We start from the raw sequence: 16694 nt of genomic DNA on the forward strand, positions 1-16694 counted from the left end.
ATTATTCGGCACTAAGAAACCTCATGGTTAACCCTTCTTTGTTTCCTGATTTTCTGACTTTTCTCCTAAAATCAGGAATGGCTGTCACACACTCCCGCCCCAACCCCAAAATGGATGTCACCTTTAACTTTCAGGTACTCCCCAAACAGCAAGATAGCAGTTGAATCAGAAAAGATCGCAATATACGATCCACTACAACACCAAGATGAAATATTATTACGCTCAATCAGGCACAAGCCACCCTTGAAGCACCTGCAGATACAAAATACAATCCACAATAACACATGCAAAATTTTCACCACACCAGAACAAAACCTAGGAACATTTAGAGTTACCACAACGAAACCTATTAATGATACTTCACGTCTTCAGCAACTGTTTGCAATAAGAATGTTTTCCAAGATAAATCAAGGTTTCACTGCACAACTGAAAGTTATGTACATAGCACAATTATGACTAACACCTGAAAGATATTATCATAACTAAAATCAAATGAATTTTTCAGGTGAAAGCACATGGATTCGGAAAATATTAAAGGACCTAACTTCATATATAGTGACACGGAAGTTGATGCGCAAACCCTGGTGAATGAGTATATGTTCATTCTAGGGCTTATAGGTTTCTTCCACAACGATCACATACATCAGCTTCCATTGAAGTAACATGTTCAGGCTTTTCCTTTTGCATCTTAGGTAGATCAAACTCAAACACTTCAGACAGTGCCTTGGTTCCAAGTTTAAGCTCATCCATGCTGCATGTGTAAATTGTTTATTAGGCAACAGCCTGGCAATACCAATATATTGGGAAAAAAACATGCAGATAAACATGTACCAAACAAGGATAGCAACCCTCGACAAAAAAGAGAACTAAGATAGCAGGGTATGCATAACTACGTAGTATAACAAAATAAAAGATGAATATACATTTTCTATAACAATATACAATATGAAAATACAAAAACCTACAATAATAGTCTAAATGGAAGGCTAAACAAATTTCCAATGTAAAGTGTATAAACAATTGAGCACATCAGATAATTAGTTGAAATAGCCTAGCAACCAAACTATTAGAGCACACAATCCCAAAGGCTGCAGCAAAGTAGCAAATCATAGGTGCATTCTAAAATCTCACCAAGGTTATAGATATCTTTAACTGCCAGATGTCAGAAATGACCTGCTCCTTTCATTCAATTGATAAGTGCCATAGGACTATAGGAAAAATATGTATGGCCATTTCTTTTAGGCTTCTTCTATTCTATTTTAAGCTGCTATCTCCAAAAATAGTCTCAAGAATATTTTTATTTATTTATTTATTTATTTTTATTTTTTTATCTAGTATCTAGGCTATGCTCTAGTTTGACAACAATTATCTTTAATTGTGCGTTTATAATTATAAAAAGTTAATATTTTAAAAATAAATATTAGATGTTTCCAACAAGATCTCACTTGATTATATTTTCTAGTACTCCCTCTGTCCCTATTTTTTGCACCATTTGACTTTTCACGGTTTATAAGGCTCGTCTTAAAACGTATATATCTTCATTTTCATGCATGTAAAAATTATAAAAACGCAATATTAATATATACAATTAGACGATTCTAATAAAATCCCACATGACTATTATAAATTAACAGTAATTTATGGACAAAATTTTCAAAGTTAAACCCAAAAATGACAATGAGGCAAAAATAAAGGGACACAGGGAGAATATGATATTGTAAATCGTGGTTGAAGTTTATAAAGTTTGATGTTTAAAACAGAAATAGTGCATCTTTTGTGTCACTATGAAGTATATAAGAATGAAAAGGTGTGAAAATACGACAACACCACCACCAACAACAATAACAAAGCCTTAATTCCAAAATGATTTAGGGTCGGCTAACATGAATCGTCATAAGGAACCGTCACAAAAAGAAAGAGCATGGCAAGATAATTGATAGACACAAAGAAAAAAGACCAAAATGACTAATGTAGAATTAAATAACAGTACAAGGAAACAATGTATTAGAAAGCAGTTTGTAACAAGCACAATTATACATATAGAACTGCCTTCAAGCCAATGACGATTCTATATATGTATATACTATCTTGGAGGACAAGAAGAAAAATAGCAAGAGGTAAAAAAAAACAAAGTGGAAATTCTACATGGTGGCCCCATGGAATTGCAATTTCCATTTGGAGGAAACTTTTTATTTTTTTAATTTTTTATTTTGACTTTCTCGAGTAACATAATCAAATTATGCCCTTATTGGTGTTTAGTCCTAACCCTTATGTTTTTGGCTATCCTTTATCTTAGATAGTTTAATCTACTAATTTATCCTTCTATTTTATTCAGCCAACCCCTCATCTCCCCATGACCATACACCAACCTGAACCCTGCCATGACTAGCCGAACCCGACCCAACAAAAGGTCAAAAACCGCTATCCACCCACCAAAATCCACCACCTAACCACAAAAAACCTCACATCCACTAAAAAACATCCCTCCCCCACCCCCCAAACCCTTTTCCCAACCTTCGAAACCATCACCCATCATTTAAAATCACCAATGACACAGAAAATTACCATCTAACCCACCAAAACGAAAGCCTCCTTGACCTTCATTCCCATCTATATTCTCTATCCTTCCTTGAAGGGTGGTTTAGTGGTTAGGCTGCTGGTACGGCCATCCAATGTAGCTGGTGGATGGGGTGGTGGATCTAAATAGAGGGCAACGTGGTTGGTGGTTGTTAGAGAGAAGATTAACCATTTTAGCCTAAGTTAGCCATCATAATGGCAATTGGCGGGCTCTAAACATGAAAAGTAGTCACTTGAGAAAAGGGCCAAATTATATCCACCAAGAGGAATTTGCAATAACATGAGGCCATCATAATGAATTTCCAAAAAAAAAAAAAAAAAAAAAAAAAAACGAGAAATGCTAAGCTTTATATTAATTTAATTAGGAAGAAAAGGTGGAAATAAAAAATGAAACAATAGAATTGATTAAAGTTTTAAGCAAATAGGGATTCCTTGATTATGATTTCACAAACACTACATTCTAGTTTCCAATTAGATTCTATGTTACTAAGACTCTGCATTTCATCTAAAATACCCATGCTCTAGTACCCGTGTTAGACTGTAATGGGTATGACACTTGGACACTTCAATTTTAGTTCAAATTCATGAAATTTTTCACAAGATAGCCAGGTCGGACCTGTATATGTATCTGTACCCATCATGGGTACTTGTGTCCAAGTAAGATAGGTTAGAGTTCACATATTAGACCACTGTGAGCATCAATAATGGTTTATAGCTAGGGACTTCTTCTTTCAAATTTCAAAAGACTCTAACTAAAATTTGCTTGGGCAAGTTAATTGCTTGAGAAATTGCCAAAAGATGAGGAACTGGTACATTACCTTCTATTAGCTACTTTAAATAGCTAACCATTGGGACACAAACTAGCTACAAAAGAGTTAAGTTAGAAATCTTACGTGGCATGGCAAGCTAATTTAACAATTAGCTTAGCATTGGAAATGCTCTAATGCAATATAAAAAATTCGAGAAGAAGAGAATTGCAAGAATGCACATTTGCATCAAATAATAATCATATGAAGTATAATTAGATCACAAATGAACATAACCAATGATCAGGGAACTCTACTCCCTATTTTCCAACCTGCTGCAGCAAACCAAAGAAAGGAACCATCCCATTGACCCATTTACGAGAAAAGTTGACTTCTATGTCAGCTTTACAAAAGACAAAGAATACCCAAACTTTATTCCATATAAATTCTTCGTATCCATGATGTTGGAAAAATATAATTACCTTATTGAGAGTGGAGGAGTTAATCTTATGATTGTGTTGTGGGTAGGCTTAGCAAGAACACCTCTCTCCTTTAATTTGAGGCATATATCATAAGCTGAAGCAGGGAACAGAGCTTTGCTATTGAGTTCTACTGCGTTAAAAAGACCTTTTCCACGCACTTTTACAATGAAGTTAGGGTACTGCTGTTGAAGCCTATTTAGCAAATGCCTAAGCTCCTCTCCTAACTCTGCAGACCTGTATCAAGAAAATGTATAACTAAACAATCCACAAATGCTTTAAATGAAAACATCAAGAATAAAACAATTTGTTAAAGACATTAATAACTGCATATTATCTCGACGACTAATTTAGTCCATGTAAAGGATATACATTTTGCCATTTTAAACCACTATGCTGAAATATTTCGCTAATAGCAAGTTTCAAAGTCTTACTATAGGAGTTCTTTCATGTTAGGTGGTCTTTGAAAAATATTCTAAGACATCATGTTGCAGAAATTTCTTAAGTGGACTACCCTAAGAAGTTGCACACTTCAGCAAACCACCTAAATCACAAGTTATAGCTGCATTTATAATGAATAAACAACCACCTTCTCATTGTTCAAAGATGGATACATTTTATTTCAGATAACCACCCACAAATGTGTTGAAAGTCACCAAACTTTAATTTAGAAAACACTAAAATTAGTTTACTTAAATTAACTTTTAGTGAGAGGTTGGAAATGAGAAGAATTTTCATCATCAAATTTTAGCAAATTCGATAACATATTTGCAATGTATTGTTTTCAATGTATACTGCAGAAGAAAAAGAAGAATAAGAGAGGGATAAAAAAATGAAAGGAGATATAAGGATTAGAAAGTTATTTGTGAAAAAATATATACACTTTTGTGATTTGGGATTGTAACCCATGTTTCTTTCTCCTTGATAATAATCCTTATAATTATTTAAGTTACCAATTTGTAAATTGTAACTCCTACATTTGGTATCACAGCCACGTTATTTTCTCAATAAAAATGTCTACTAACTTTATTCAGCCACAAGTGCCCCAATTATCAAAGACCAATAATGAAGATTGGTGCATTAAAACGAAAGCACTACTTAGTTCCAAAATTTGTGAAAAATTGTTAATGATGGGTTTGAAAAACCATCATATGAGGCAAAATTGGCATTAACCCAAGAAAAGAAAGATGAGTTGTAAGAATATCAAAGGGCATTCCTTTTGATTAACGCAGGTGTAGATCGCGAAACACATGTGAAGATCTCCAATGCAACCACAAGCAAGTAAGCTAGGGACAATCTTGCAATTATATTAAAGGAGTTGAGAGAGTTCGAAAAATTCACTCACAAGCCTACGAGGTGAGTTTAAGGAAATCACAATGACTATTTTTCTTGCCTACTTACAAATGTTAACTAGCAGAAATTAAATGGAGAAAAGACCGAAGACACAAGGATCGTTGAAAAAGTACTTAGATCATCCACTAAAATATTTAATCATGTATTACATGCAACTGAAGAATCAAAACAAATTATCAATAGAACTTATATGATCCCTTCTAGTGCATGAACAAAGAAGTCTGAAGAATGATGAACCAGGTGTTATGGAGCAAGTATTTGATTCAAAGTTTTCATTAAATGAACAAAAAGGTGTAAACCAACAAGGCGGTTTTCGTGGACAAGGTACAGGTTGTGGTAACTACCAACCAAAGTAATGAGAGATATTTTGGCCATGGCAGAGGGTCAAACAGAAGAGGAATCAGTTTTAATGAACTTAATAAGACAAAAGTCATTCCACGCTTTAATTGTAAAAATATGGACATCGCATCCGAGCAAAAAAACAAAATGATCAAGGAAATCGATTGAAGTTTGTTGAAGATTCAAGAAACGATTAGGAAAGTCTGACATTGTTGCTAGCCCATGAAGAAGTTATTAATCAACAAGACATGTGGTTTTTTAATTCTGAAGTGCTAGAGATTAGTACAGAAGCAGAGCAATAAAAGCAGAGTAAGGTAATTAGCAGCCAAAATATAATAAATTGTATTGCAAGTCAGAGAAACCACAATACAACTCCCTTCTTTCGAGAGGAAAGGATGCTCTCCAAGGTTTCCACAAGAATTTTCTAGATGCATTACCCCTTCACAATCCCTCCTTAAATACACAAAATTAACTGACAAGCAGAAATAACAAACTCAGCACACAAAACAAGGACTAACAAACTTATTCCCTTGATTACTGATTTACCCCTCCCTGTAACTAACTTCCAGCTCATCATTCTAGCTCAAGATCTCTTATCAGGCCCTTGTTTGGGCTTCCTCCTTGCATATGTGAAGCGCACCTCAGGTCTGGTCTCTTGCAATACCTCCCACCCAAAAAAGCACCTTGTCCTCAAGGGGGAAGTGAGGAAAACGAGCAGCAATTTCATCATGGTCTTCCCAGGTAGCCTCAAAGTCTTGTAACCCTTGCCACTTAATCAAAACTTCGGTGGCAGCCTGAGAACTTTTTACTCCCAGCACAGACTCTGGTTCCACCTCCAACACTAAGTCAGCAGAAAGCTCGGCAGGCAGAGAAGTACGCAATTGGCCTGGTCCCATGGCTTTCTTCAACTGAGAGATATGGAAAACAGGGTGGATTTTGGCAGAAGCAGGGAGCTGCAGCCTATATGCCACCTTTCCCACACACTCCAGAACTGGATAAGGACCATAAAAGCGAGGTGACAGCTTCTCAGAACGTCTTCTGACCACAGAATGTTGCCTGTACGGCTGCAACTTGAGATAGACCAAATCCCCAACTTCAAATTCCCCATCCCTTTGGTACTTATTCTCATATTGCCTCATGTAAACTTGAGCCTGCACCAAGTAATACTTCAAATCATCCAAAATTGCATCCCTTTCTTGAAGCTGGTCCTCCAAGGAAGAAAGAGCAGTATCTCCTGGAGAAAACCTGACCAAGTGGGGTGGGTCTCTGCCATAAAGAGCCTTGAAAGGGGAACAATGACTCGCGGTGTGAAAAGCCGTGTTATACCAAAATTCTGCCCAATGCAACCAAGTCGCCCAACTAGAAGGCTTCCCATTCACAAAACAGCGCAAATAGGATTCAACCCCCTTGTTAACAACCTCGGTCTGGCCATCCGTTTGAGGATGGTATGCCGCACTTCGCTGAAGAGTAGTGCCCTGCAGCCGGAATAATTCCTTCCAGAAAATGCTAAGAAAGATTATATCCCGATCCGACACTATAGAGGAAGGTACACCATGCAACCTCACAACTTCTTTTACAAAGGCTTGGGCAACCACCTGGCAGTGTATGGATGCCTTAAAAGAATGAAGTGACCATACTTGATCAGCCTATCCACTACCACCAATATGGTGTCCCAATCAAATGACTTAGGAAGACCTTCCACCAAGTCCATGGAAATGTCTTCCCAAACCTTTTCGGGAATAGGAAGGGGTTGAAGGAACCCGAGGGGAGATAGGGTGGACACCTTGTTCTGTTGGCATATGTGACAACTTTGGACATACTTTGTCACGTCTTTGCGCATACCTGCCCAATACCACTCACTAGCAAGCCGTTGGTAAGTTTTGAAATCCCCAGCATGGCCTCCCACCGGAGAGTCATGGTATTCCTTAAGCAACTTGGTGGTGAGATCACTGTGCTTGGGAATGACCACTCTATTCTTATACTTTAACACTCCCTTATCAAGGGTGAATCCTTTTGGAACCTGCTCCCCACCTTGTAGCTACGAAATAAGCTGCTGAATGGTCTTGTCTTTCTCTATGAATGAGAGAATAAACTGCCATTGGACCCCACAAGACGCCACCAAGGAAGAACACTCGACTTGTACACCATGCTGTAGCATCCACCACTTTGTTAGTGGGCCCCGGTTTGTAGTGAATGTCAAAAGAATACCCCAAGAGTATACTTACCCATTTTTGGTAAGCTTGACCCACCTCCTTTTTCTCCAACAGGTACTTGAGGCTGCGTTGGTCAGTTCGAACAACAAATTGCCTCCCTAGCAAGTAGTGCCGCCACTTCTCAATAGCAAAGACAATAGCCATGAGTTCCTTTTCATATATGGGTTTGGAACGAGCTCTCATACTCAAGACCTTGCTGAAATATGCAACCGGGTGGTTTTCTTGTAAGAGGACAGCTCCTAAACCATGCCCCGAGGCACGGTTTCCACTATAAAGGGTAGTGTGAAGTTAGGGGCAGCTAGGATGGGAGACCTAACCATGGCTTCCTTGAGTGCCTCAAAAGCAGATGTAGCCTCATCAAACCACCTGAAACAGTCTTTGCGCAATTGATCAGTTAGAGGTTGAGCAATGAGCGCATATCCCTGAATAAATTTCCTATAGTATCCTGTAAGACCAAGGAAGCCTCGCAATTCTTTGATGGTGGTAGGTACAGGCCAGTCCACCATAGCCTGCACCTTAGAAGCATCCACCTCCACACCGACTGCTGAAATTACAAGTCCCAAATAATCCACCCAAGTTTTACCCACTTCACACTTTGTTAAATTCGCATACAACTGATGAGCAGCCAATGTTTCTAGGACTAGTCTAAGGTGACCTTGGTGGGACTCCTCACATCTACTGTAAACCAAAATGTCGTCGAAGAAAACCAAGACAAACTTGAGTAAGAATGGACGGAACACCTCATTCATTAAGGACTGGAAAGTAGCAGGGGCATTAGTGAGACCGAAAGGCATGACCAAGAATTCATAATGCCCTTCGTGGGTACGAAATGTCGTCTTATGCACATCTTCTGCTCGCACCCTAATTTGATGATACCCAGACTTTAAATCAAGTTTTGTGAAAATTGCAGACCCACTCAATTCATCAATCATGGGAATAGGGAATTTATCAGGTGTCTTTCTATAGTCTACACAGAAACGCCAATTACTGTCTTTCTTTTTAACCAACAAAACAGGTCTAGAATAGGCACTAGTGGAGGACTGTATTATACCTGCTCGTAACATATCAGTCACTAACTTCTCGATCTCATCCTTCTGGGAATGCGGATAACGATAGGGGCGAACACTAATGGGATTTGCACCATGCTTAAGAGTAATGGAGTGCTCAATTTGACGCCTCGGTGGCAAACCATCAGGCATGTGAAAAACTTGCTCAAACTCCGCCATTAACAGTTGAAAAGGGGCTGGTACTGTTGGTGTTTCCTCTACTACAACATCCATGTGGTTACATTCGAGTAAAAATCCCTGTCCTTCCTTCTATAACGACTTGAACATTGCTTTTAGAAAGATACACGTCCTTGAGCGTTTGTGTCTTCCAATTGGACATGGTAATGCCCAATTTCTCCGGCCACTGAATTCCCAAAATTAAGTCAGAATTTCCCAAGGGAAGTACCAGGAATTCCTCGACAATTGTAATCCCTTTGACCTCCAGCACAACTCCCCTGCACACACCACTTCCTTGTATAGTCTCCCCTTTCCCCAAAGTCACTCCAAAACTCCCCGCCTCGGTCACCGGAAGTTGGAGATGTTGCGCAGCGATGGAAGAGTCAAAGTTATGGGTTGCGCCTGGGTCGACCATTACCACCACATCGATATACTTGATCGTACCGACCATCCTCATCGTTTTAGGGCTGGTAAGCCCTATAATAGAGCACAGAGCAACCGCGGGATTGGGTGTGGGTTCAATTTCTGGTGGGTTAGGGGCTGGAATTTGGTTTCGACCGCGCTGACAACTCGCCGGAACCGTCCTAGTCCTCCTCGTCGTCCACCATAAGCAAGACACTCAGTTCCCGGCAGGGGCAGTTGTGGTTGAGGTTCCATTTCTCGTCGCACATGAAACAAAGGCCTTGCTCCCTCTTTTGCTGAAGCTCCTTCTCCGACAACCGCCTTATCTCGCCGGTATTTCTGTGGGTGGTGGTGGTGTTTTTGTAGTTCGGGTTTGTGTTTAGGTTTGGGGTGGTTTGGATCTGGTTGGTTGGTCGGGGTGTTTTGGTCTGGGTTGGATAGGGAGTACGCCAACGCCAACTGAGTGGGCTAGAAGTGGATTTGGGCCGTGGGCTGAGTCGTAACTTCTCCTCGACCCGCAAGGCCAGTTCCATGGCCAGTTCTATGGCCCGATCCAGAGTAATCGGATCCAACAAGCGAACCTCGACCCAGATATCTTCGCTCAACCCGTTTATAAATTGCCCTTTAGTAATTTCTTCGAGAACTCCATCAATCGGGGCCAAGAATATGATGAACCGACGCCGGTAATCCGCCACGGAGCTTGTCTGTTGGTGCGCAAGCCATTGCTCATGGAGTGTGCCGGTGGCGGTGGTCCTGAAACGGCAAAGCAGCAGCTGTTTCAAAGCGTCCCACGACAGCAAGGGGCGGTGATGATGCTCCCACTGATACCAGAGCAACGCGTCGCCGTCAAGCACCACCACAGCCGCCTCAAGCAGATCCGCGTCAGACAAGCGGTAAAAATGGAAGAAACGCTCGGCACGGAGGATCCACCCATCAGGATTCGTGCCATCAAAGATTGGTAAGTCGAGCTTTCTCAACTTCCAGTTTGATTGGCCACCCTGAAAACCACCGTCACCATAATCAAGGTGGTGTTGCGTGGAGAATGGGTTACCCATTGACCAGTGTTGGGGTCACGAACCTCAGTACGAATAGATTGAGATCTGTTTTAACGGCAGCTAGAGCCGTAACTATTTCCTAAGCTACCCTCGTCGAAATCCCAGCAAGCTCCTGCTCCATCAAGTCCATGCGTTGCGCATTGGTGAGGCGTGCCATTGTCTTCTCCGGCTCAAATCGTCACTGATACCAATTTGCCAGAGATTAGTACAGAAACAGAGCAATAAAAGCATAGTAAGGTAATTAGCAGCCAAAATATGATAAATTGTATTGCAAGTCAGAGAAACCACAATACAACTCCCTTCTTTCGAGAGGAAAGGATGCTCTCCAAGGAATGATTTCCACAAGAATTTTCTAGATGCATTACCCCTTCACAATCCCTCCTTAAATACACAAAATTAACTGACAAGCAGAAATAACAAACGCAGCACACAAAACAAGGACTAACAAACTTATTCCCTTGATTACTGATTTACCCCCCCTTTAACTAACTTCCAGCTCAAGATCTCTTATCAGGCCCTTATTTGGGCTTCCTCCTTGCATATGTGAAGCGCACCTCAGGTCCTCTTGCATGAAGCTATTAACCACATGTGTGGTAGAAAAGAATTATTTATTGATCTTCAGAAAATCAAAGGTAATGTAAGTTTGAGAGATACGTCCAAACTATAGGTTGAAGAAAAAGGGAAAATTCAAAATTTTCTCTAAGCATGGAAATGAAGAATTAATTTATGATGTTTATTACGTGCCTAATAATGGAACAATATACAACCTCCTATACACCACAACATAATGGAACTACTTTATGGAAGAATCGAACAATTTTAGACATGACACGAAAGCATTTTATAAGAAAAAGGATTTCCAACATGGACAGCTTGTATTCTAAATGATTGTCCTATAAAGAGTGTAACGAATATGACTTCACAAGAAGCATGGAGTGGTGAGAAGCCAAATGTTGAACATTTTCGAGTGTTTGGGTGCATTGCGTATGCCCAAATACCTTAAGCAAAGAGGAAAAACTTAGATGATTGAGGTGAAAAATGTATCTTCATTTGATATAGTTCACAATCAATCAAAAGCTTATAAGTTATACAATCCAATCACTGGAAAGTTGATTGAAAGTAGAGATGTAATTATTAGTGAAGGAGAATCTTGGAAATGGGATAATCAATAAAGGAAAATAAAATTTGTGTTTGAAGAACATACTGATATTTTTAGGATGAGTTCTGAAAAAACACAAATATTGCACCATATCTATTTAAGGAAACAAAATGTTTGTGTTCACACTACAAATACTTAATGTACCAATACTTTTAACACTTGATTCTTTAGTTTATGCTTACGTCATATGGTTAATTTTGTACTTCTACCACTCTCTCTCTCTTCCTTTTTTTTTTACTACCAAAAAAATTGTGCCCAACCTATATGATGCGATAATAAAAGAACCGAGGAAGTTTATTATATTCAACTTTATACACATATCAATCCTAGATTCCTAGAGCATCTTTATTCATTTATAGGTAGACTTGACTGACATATGACATTCTAGAGGACCTAACGGTGTTGTACACATCATATGTTTTATTTATTTATTTTATTTTATTACAATATTTAAATATAAATTTATTTGATTACTTCATATAATAACAAACTAGACTTTTTCAACAATGGATTTTACCAAAAATTTTAGCCAACGTAAAGTATTTTGTAGCAGTATTTAGCATTGATTTATCAAAAATTTATGAGCTATTGTGATTACTTCATAAAATAACAAACTAGAGTTTTTCAACAATGGATTTTGCAAAAATTTTAGCCAACATAAAATATTTTGTAACCGCATTTAGCTTTGAGTAATCAAAAATTTATAAGCTAATGTATCTATAAATAACACTCTAAAACTTAAGAATACATCCAGCATATTGTCTCATAACAATATAATCTATAAATACTTTCATATCTACGATTAATTCTTCGTAAAAAAAATAAAACGATGATACGGATAATCCATTTAGTTAATATTTTGGTTATTTGGGAAATTCATCAAACACTTGAAAATTACACCTCTAAATATTCCTACCCTCAAACGCTACTATTGTCCCAAACACTACACTGCCTAATTTGCATGACACTATGTCGAGCTACTATCCTCAACCTCCACTTTCGAGTGAATTTTATGTGGTTCATGATGCTACAAGAAGAGAAAGTGTAAGGGCCTCTAGCATGCATCATGAACCTTCATTTCAAAGGTCTCAAGCTATTAATAAGAGATAAACCCACAAGCTATTAATAAGTTGATAGATAAGCTTTCATGGACACATGGACGAAGATTTTTGCATGAGTTGGTTAGATTTCAAAACTGATTCAATCAAAGGCACCAAGAAAAGTAAGGCGAATTATTGGAAAAATATTATACAGTATTATAACGAGTAAAAAAAGGGAAGATTGTTCAATAACCATTGAGCAAGGTACAAATCACTGATATATAATGAATCCTGATGTTAGCAAGTTCAACGAGTGTTATATACAAGTTAAAAGTGCTCACCCAAGTGGCAATGACGATGACCAAATAATTAGTAATGTCCAAAATCTTTTTACTGGGCCAAAGTGAAAACAAGAGATGAACATTTCAAAATTTTCATTCATGGAAAAATCTTCAAAGTGGAAGGATTATGTTTCTCCACAAGGTAGTTCTACAAAAAAAGAACAAAGACTTCTACTCCCGGGGATTACACTACCTCTTCCTTAAATCCTGATACTAGTGAAATTGATAACGTGGAGGTGAGGAGATAAACTACTAAAAGCGGCTAAGGAGGTTGCGAGGAATAAAAGCAAAACAACTCATTTTGACGAGAAATGGGATAATTATCAAGATATAAATAAAAACAATAAATTAAAAAAAAAAGACTTACATAGTGTGAAGAACACATTCGACAACAAGATTTCATGATACTTTGCAAAGACACGTCTAATATGGACGAAAAAGCCTCAAAAAAAATATGAGAAAGTATGCGAAATCATTAAGGCCAAGTATGGAATATCATGATCACAAATCCGTTTAATATGACGACTATTAAGTCATAGTATTTTAAGGATTTTTTGTTAGAGGGGAGTAATTTAGGTACTTTTATGTTGAACTTAATAAGCAAGTTATTAGACTTTTCCTTTCTCTTGTGTAATATTCACAATTTTCTTATTGTTATGCATTAAGGTTTATAGCCATTGCTCTTTTTATTCTTTTTCTATTATTAATGATTTAAGTTACTCTTTAATTTGCTACTTCTCATTTTCATTTCATTGTTATTCATTTGTATTTTAAAAAACGAGTAAACCATTGTCTTAAAGATTTGTCCCTTCAAAGTACGACAAACAATGAAAAAAACAATATTTGGAGAAAGAAGTTGAATTGTTCATCATGTCATCATAAGAGGAGTTAAGAGAAAAAACTTGGCTTAAGCTAAAAATATGATGGGAGAGAATATAGAACTAACTTTGACTTATCTTCTTTATTATATATGCATTTTTACAAGAACATTTATTATATATGCATTATATATATAGAACTTTACTTGTATATGGTTAGATTATTATATACTTCTTCCATTTTTTTGTCAACACGTTTTTGTTTTTGACATTATTTATATTTTTTACATGAATATAGTATATGTATAAAGTGACACTTTTATAAGTTGACACGTTTATATTTTTACGAAAGTATTTTACAAGTATATATACAATGATTTACTTTGAATAACTTTTGTAATTTATGGTCATGATAAAACATGATCATCAAATACAAAAGAACGGGGAAAGTACTTAACTATGCTAGGTCATCCAATACAAAGTAGAATACATGATCTTTAGTTATTTTGTAACTTTTATTGAAGAAGTTTATATTTCACGTGTTAGTTATGCAAAAGAAAATTATCCGATCAAACAAGAGAACATTTAGAGATGAAATTTACATCAAATGAATAGTACTAATTCCTCCTTATCCTTTTCTCTCCTGGATTTAAGGAGGTAAATTAGCACTAACTTTTGAAGGAAATCAACTAAAATAAAATGTATATAAACAATACTCCTTCCGTCACACAATACAAAGTCTGTATTCCTTTTTGGGTAAACCAAAATACAAGAACTATTTCTATTTAAGGGTAGTACTTTTTGATGAGTTGTCATCTTTTTCCTTTTTTTTTTTTTTTTGTACTAATGACATCTTTTGACATCAATTCCCAACACTTTCTCTCTCCATCTCTTTAACAATTTCCAACTACTATTTTTTTCTCTAAAACTCCGCCTATGAGAGTCACTTTGTGGAATTTACTGTCGGTTAGCAAGGAGGAGAGTTATGGTAGGTTTGTGTCGGCCGGCGTAAAACATAGTCACATCTCATGGACAAGCATCGAAATTTGGATATCGTGGGGGTGTTCCCTACTCAGCGACGCGCTGCACTTCATACGCTAAGGTGTAGTGAAAAATATGCAAGGGTTGCTAGGTCGTCGCCCAAACACCACCGTGGTGTCAAGTATGCAAGGGTTCTCGCATGACGGACGAATGCAAGTAAAGAAACTAGTCCATGGAAATGGTAATAGTAGTAGGATGCGTTTTGAGACATGGAATGTTAGGCTCTTTGACCAAGAGGTTGGTTGAATTAGTAGAGGTTATGAGGAGGAGAATTGACATAATGTGCGTACAAAGAACTAAGTGGGTTGGACACAAGACAAAGGAAGTAGCTCCATAGGGTTATAAGCTTTAGTACGCGGGTACGGATAAAGGTAGGAATAATGTATGTATCCTCATTAATCGGAAATATGTTGATGATGTGGTTGAGGTGTCTAGAAGGAGTTATCAGATTAGGAGTGTTAAGCTTGTGATAGGTGATGAGAACGTAACTATTATAAGTGCTTATGCACCACAAGTAGGATTGGATGCCTTTATTAGACAAGAATTTTGGGATGACTTCGAAGAAGTGGTGCAAAGGGTGAGAAATTGGTCATTGGGGTCGATCTTAATGGACATGTGGGCATTAGGAGGGATGGCTTTGAAAGTATTAGGTTTTGGTTATAGAGATAGGAATGAAGTGGGAAATGATATTTTGGATTTTGCATTGGCATATGACTTGAGTATCATGAACATATGGTTTGAAAAAAGGATCTCTCAATTAGTGACTTATAGCAGTGGGGGCAATGCAAGTCAAATTGATTTCTTTTTGGTAAGGAATGCTTAATGAAGAGTTTCGTTGATTATAAGGTGATCCCTAAGGAGAGTACATTAACTCAATATAGGCTTGTAGTGCTTGATTTTCGAGGTCGTAGATATGTAAGGACGCGGAGACCACAAGTGGAGCCTAAGATCAAGTGGTGGAAACTTAAGGGGAAAACCAACAAAAAATAGTAAGAAAGATAGCATTGGATGTGGGGTAAAATGGAGCATAGCATAAACGAAGTGGCGAAAGAAATCCTAGGAGAATCTAAAGGAAACATGCCACTGACTTGGTGAAATGAAGAAGTGCAAAAGGCAATAAAGAACAAACAAGATTGCTATAATATGTTGGGTAGATGCAGAAGTGATGAAAATTATGAGAAGTATAAAGAAGCTAGAGGAGAAGCGAAGAAAGTTGTACATAAGGCGAGAATGAAAGTGAACCGAGACCTTTATGCAAGCTTGGATACAAAGGAAGGAGAAAAAGGCATCTATAGGCTTACTCATATTAGAGATCGAAAGACGCGAGATATTGGAAAGTCGAATAAGTGAAGGAGATTGACCAAAGATTTCATGTTAGAGACAAGGAGATAAAGGATAGATGAAGGTCTTACTTGGATAGTTTATTTAATGGAGATCAAACTCAAGATATTGGTGATACAGTGTCCCTCATGATATGGTTAATCGGGAGTTTATTCGGAGGATTCAAAAGGGAGAAGTCAAAATGGCATTAAAAAGATGGGATTGAAGAAAGCAGTTGGACCTAATGCCAATCCTATTGAGGTTTGGAGATGTTTGGGAGAAAGAGGAATTGAACGGTCGACAACTTTTTTGAACAAGATTTGGTGATGTAATAAGATGTTTTTTAAGTGAAGGAGAAGTACTTTGATACCTTTGTATATGAATAAAGGTGATGTCCTGTGCTAGCTATCGAGGGATCGAACTAATGAGTAATATTATGAAACTTTAGGAGCGAGTGATTAAACAAAGGTTAAGGAGAAAAGTGAAGATCTCGGAAAAACAATTTGGATTTATGCCTAGATGATCGATTGTGGAGGCAATCCATCTTATAAGACAGCTAATAGAGATCGGGATAAGAAGGATTTACAT

At 37.6% G+C, this 16694-nt stretch overlaps 1 protein-coding gene across 2 annotated transcripts in view; it reads right to left on the reverse strand.

The window, feature by feature from the left end:
- Window positions 1–378: 378 nt before the first annotated feature.
- The window catches only part of LOC145580169 (ornithine aminotransferase, mitochondrial-like), a 30419-nt gene continuing 14103 nt past the window's right edge, over window positions 379–16694 (reverse strand). The window contains exons 9-10 of one of the 2 annotated variants that reach the window (XM_081637555.1): window positions 3806–4039; window positions 379–751 (exon numbers count right to left, since the gene is read on the reverse strand). In XM_081637555.1, coding sequence (XP_081493681.1) covers window positions 613–751; window positions 3806–4039 — 373 coding nt within the window. In that variant the 3' untranslated portion in view covers window positions 379–612. The remainder of the gene's footprint in view (window positions 752–3805; window positions 4040–16694) is intronic. The other variant, XM_081637556.1, reaches the window with a different exon arrangement.

The sequence above is a fragment of the Chenopodium album genome, chromosome 14 (assembly GCF_948465745.1).
Source record: "Chenopodium album chromosome 14, dcCheAlbu1.1, whole genome shotgun sequence".
NCBI lineage: Eukaryota > Viridiplantae > Streptophyta > Magnoliopsida > Caryophyllales > Amaranthaceae > Chenopodium > Chenopodium album.